Raw genomic sequence first — 3,950 nt, forward strand, 5'->3', positions numbered from 1 at the left:
CCGCCGCGTCCCGGCCTCGGGCGGAGCGCGGCGACCTTGCGCAGCTGAGCAGTTGCCGCCAGAGCCAGCCCCGCCCCCGCCTGACCTTGGGCGGGTCCCCTCCTCTGGCCTCGGACTCGCCTTTGCGGTGGCGGCTGTTTTCCCGAGTGGTGAAGGCCGGACGTGATGCTGGGCGCAGCGCTGGGCCTGGCCGCGGGGGTGCTTATTGTCGCCATGAACGAACCCACATGTCCCAAACCTCGACGGCTTCCCCGCGTGCGCCCTGGAAGCAGTATCCCCGGAGTCCGTGACCTCGCGGTCCCTACTCCCCGAGTCCTTGACCTTCCTGAGCCTTGCTGGGGAACTGGAAACCCAAAGACTGGAATTCCTTCACTTCCACGTGTTTTATAAACATGGATGGAGTGCCTTTTAGACGCAACTCTGAGCAAACTGCAAATCCAGATTATTGGGCGCCTGCTGGTGCGTTAAATCGTATAGCATTTTTAAAATAAATCCGATTGTGCTTTCTTTGGGGGGATGTGGGGGGCGGTAAGCATTGCAGTCTCCATGTTTACTGGTGGGTAGCGGAATTGAGAATCCTGAAAGTTGATTCGCCTTTGAACTTGAAGGCGAATCAGGTGTTCGATCAGACTCCGCATTCCACAACAGACAGCCCAGGGACCACCCTCTGAGAACTCAAAGTCCAGCGTAGGCGCAACCCAAAATTGGTACAGAAAGAAGGAAATATTTTTTAAAGTATATTTTTATTGATTTCAGAGAGGAAGGGAAAGGGAGATAGAAACGTCGATGATGAGAATCATTGATCGGCTGCCTCCTACTGGGGATTGGGCTGGCAACCCAGGCACGTGCAACCCTTGACCAGACTAGAACTCGGGACCTTTCAGTCTGCAGGCTGGTGCTCTACCCACTGAGCCAAACCAGCTAGGGCCTGAAGAAAATATTTTGATTGATGTTGTACTTTACTGCTACCTACTAGCACCTTGTTGGAGGGCTTTTGTGCCCTGCAAAGATCTTGCCTGTATTGTAGTACTCTTTTGGACTTACTTTTAAAAGCTGGTACATAATTTGTAAGTTTGTTTTGTAGCTGAGAAACTGGGTTTTTAAGTAAGCACTGGAACAGTGTCACAAGCACATTTTCTGTTGTTGCTGCCAGTCGGAATAGAAGTACAAGGATTTCTTTGGAAAAGAGATCAGATCAATCCATTTTCTCTGTCAGGTTCCATGTATGCCCGTTTTCACTGTAAGATTTTATATTTAACTAATTTTTAAATTTACATCATGCATGAATACGATTTCACCTGTGATATATATATTTCTTCATTTATTTATGTCACCTTTAATTTTATTTAACAATGTTTTGTAGTTTTGGTGTAAAGGTCTTTTCATTACATATTTTATTCTACCTGTAAATATTTTTTTAAAAGTTTATAAAACTTTAGCCCTGGCTGGTATGGCTCAGTTGGTTGAGCATCATCCCATACACTACAGGTTCAATTTCCTGTCAGGGCACATGCCCAGGTTGTGGGCTGGATCCTCAGTAGGGGGCCTGCAAGAGGCAGCTGATGTTTCTCACTCATCAATGTTTCTATCTCTCTCCCTTCCTTTCTCTCTAATATCAATAAAACAAACCTTAAAAAGTTTTACAAACTTTTTATATTGATCTTATATCCTACAACTTTGCTAAAGTCACTTTTTCTAGTTGTGTTTTTGTAAGATTTCTTAAGATTTTCTTAAATTTGTGTTCCCTTTCAGTCTGTGCTTTTTATATCCTTTTTTATATCCATTTTCTCTAGGTCCTTTTGTAGAGTGTTAGAGAAGTGGTGAGGGTCGACATCTTTGTATTGTTTTAGATCTTTTCACCTTTAACCATGATACTTACTGTAGGTTTTTCCATAGATGCTCTTTGTCAAAGAAGTTTTCTTCTATTCTTAGTTCGCTTAAAAAATTGACTTTAGAGAGAGAGGGGGGAAAGGTGAGAGAGAGAGAGAGAGAGAGAGAGGAACATAAATTTGTAATTTCACTTATTTATGCCTTCATTGGTTAAGTCTTGTATATGTGCCCTGTTGGGGATTGAACCCACAATTTTGGGATATTGGGACAATGCTCTAATCAACTAAGCAACTGGCCAGAGTGAAGTAACTTATTTTTCAAGATATAACAGAAGCTATAACAGATGACATCTTCTATTCAGCTAACAGTTGGAATAAGATAGTTTTATTACTTATAAATTATTATTACAGTAAAGAGAGTGTACTTCTAGATCTACTCATCAAGTAGGCAGGCAGACCACTTTTATGTTGAGTTTTGTATGTGTATTCTAACAAAATTTGTTTGGGGGTTTGTTTGCTAGGAGGAGGCATCTCCCTATTCATTGGTCGACATCTGCCTGAATGTCCTGATCACTAACCTGGAGAAATTGTGTTCTGAAAGATCCGATGGAACACTATGCCTTCCTGAGCATTGGCATTTTCCTCAGCAATTAGCTGATCGGTTCCTTGGAGTGATGACGTGGCAAGGTAATGATAAGGTCCCTTTGTCATGTATTATAACACTCCACAAGTTGGGAAACACTTTCACATGCAATTCCTATTTTGTTCCACCGTAATCTGGTGGGAAATAGAGAAATTATTCCCATTTTATTTATGTGGAGGCTGAGTCTGAGTATCTCTGGGATCCCTTGGTGGAAATTGTCTTGCTTTTCTAGGCTTGCCTCCTACTGTTGGCTTAGCTGAGTGAAGGTAGCAGAGAACTCACTGAGCTCTCTGCTCTGTAGCTGCTGAAATGCAGTTGCTGTAGTCTTGTCTCATTCTTTGGATTGTGAGCATGAGCCTTTAAATAATTTCCCTTTGCCTCCTGTTAAAGTGAGGTGCTCAAAGGGCTATGTTTACTTTGCCATGTTATGATTTTTCCTTAATGAAAAAAATTGTAGTGAATTATTTAGATGTAATTCATGTACCATATAATTCACCCATTTAAAGTTTACAATTCAAGAACCAAATGGCGGCATAGGGAGTAGACCTGTGCATGCTGCCTCCCACAACATCATTGAAACCACCAACTATAAGACAAACAACCACCATTCAGAACCATGGGGAAGTTGGCCCAGTGGGAGTTCTACAACTGGAAGGAAAGAAAGAAGCGCAGTGAGACTGAGTAGGAGCTACAGAGGCGCCAAAAACAGAGGTACACAGTCGCGTGCCAGGCTGGGTGCAACTGGATGCGCAGTTTTTTTTCAATCAGATTGCTTGGGGCGGGTCTCTGAGGCCCGAGACCCCACGGAGAGAGGCAGCACAGCCTTGCAGTGGTCGGAAAGCGAGGGAGGCTCTGGTGTGCAGCTGCTCGCCGGCACTGGGCACTGGGGTACGTGAAGTCCCGGTGTCCCGGGGAGGCGAGGAGCCGCGGAGAAGCCGCCATTGCTATTTGCTCCGCCCTGGCGACTCCCTGAGACCCCGCCCTACTCAATTTACATCCCCATCCAAGCTGTGCCAGGTGCACAAAAAGACCCACCTGCGCTTTTGCAGCCTAACCCAACAAATTGCAGACTTACCCATGGGAGACACACTTAAGAAGCAGACCCAGGGGTGAAACTAAGATGGCGGCAGAGATAAACACCGGGAAGTTGATGCCGCTCACAACAATTGATTAATACCTCAGAAAAACAATACGGACATCATCCAGAACCACAGGAAGCCTGGCTGACTGTAAATTCTACAACTAGAAGGAAAGAAAAGCACACTGAGAGCAAGAGAAGCTGCAGAAGAGAAGCGCAGAGGTAGGGGGTTCGCGCGCGCGGAAAGGGGCTGGCACCTGGGGACGCGGCTGTCTTTTTGAATCCGGAGGGAGTCACAAGCTCCCGACGTTTCTGAATTCCCGGGAGAACTCCGGTCCCGGGAAGTCTCTGGGGACCCAGGACTCATGCGGGGAGAAACTGGACTGTCTGGCAGCGGGCG

General features: G+C 45.7%; 1 protein-coding gene across 1 annotated transcript in view; it reads left to right on the plus strand.

The window, feature by feature from the left end:
- Positions 1–2,354: 2,354 nt before the first annotated feature.
- Positions 2,355–3,950, plus strand: part of ZYG11A (zyg-11 family member A, cell cycle regulator) — a 36,468-nt gene continuing 34,872 nt past the window's right edge. Inside the window, exon 1 of the mRNA XM_015566987.1 lies at positions 2,355–2,516. Coding sequence (XP_015422473.1) covers positions 2,504–2,516 — 13 coding nt within the window. The 5' untranslated portion in view covers positions 2,355–2,503. The remainder of the gene's footprint in view (positions 2,517–3,950) is intronic.

The sequence above is a fragment of the Myotis davidii genome, unplaced genomic scaffold (assembly GCF_000327345.1).
Source record: "Myotis davidii unplaced genomic scaffold, ASM32734v1 scaffold79, whole genome shotgun sequence".
NCBI classification, from domain to species: Eukaryota; Metazoa; Chordata; class Mammalia; order Chiroptera; family Vespertilionidae; genus Myotis; species Myotis davidii.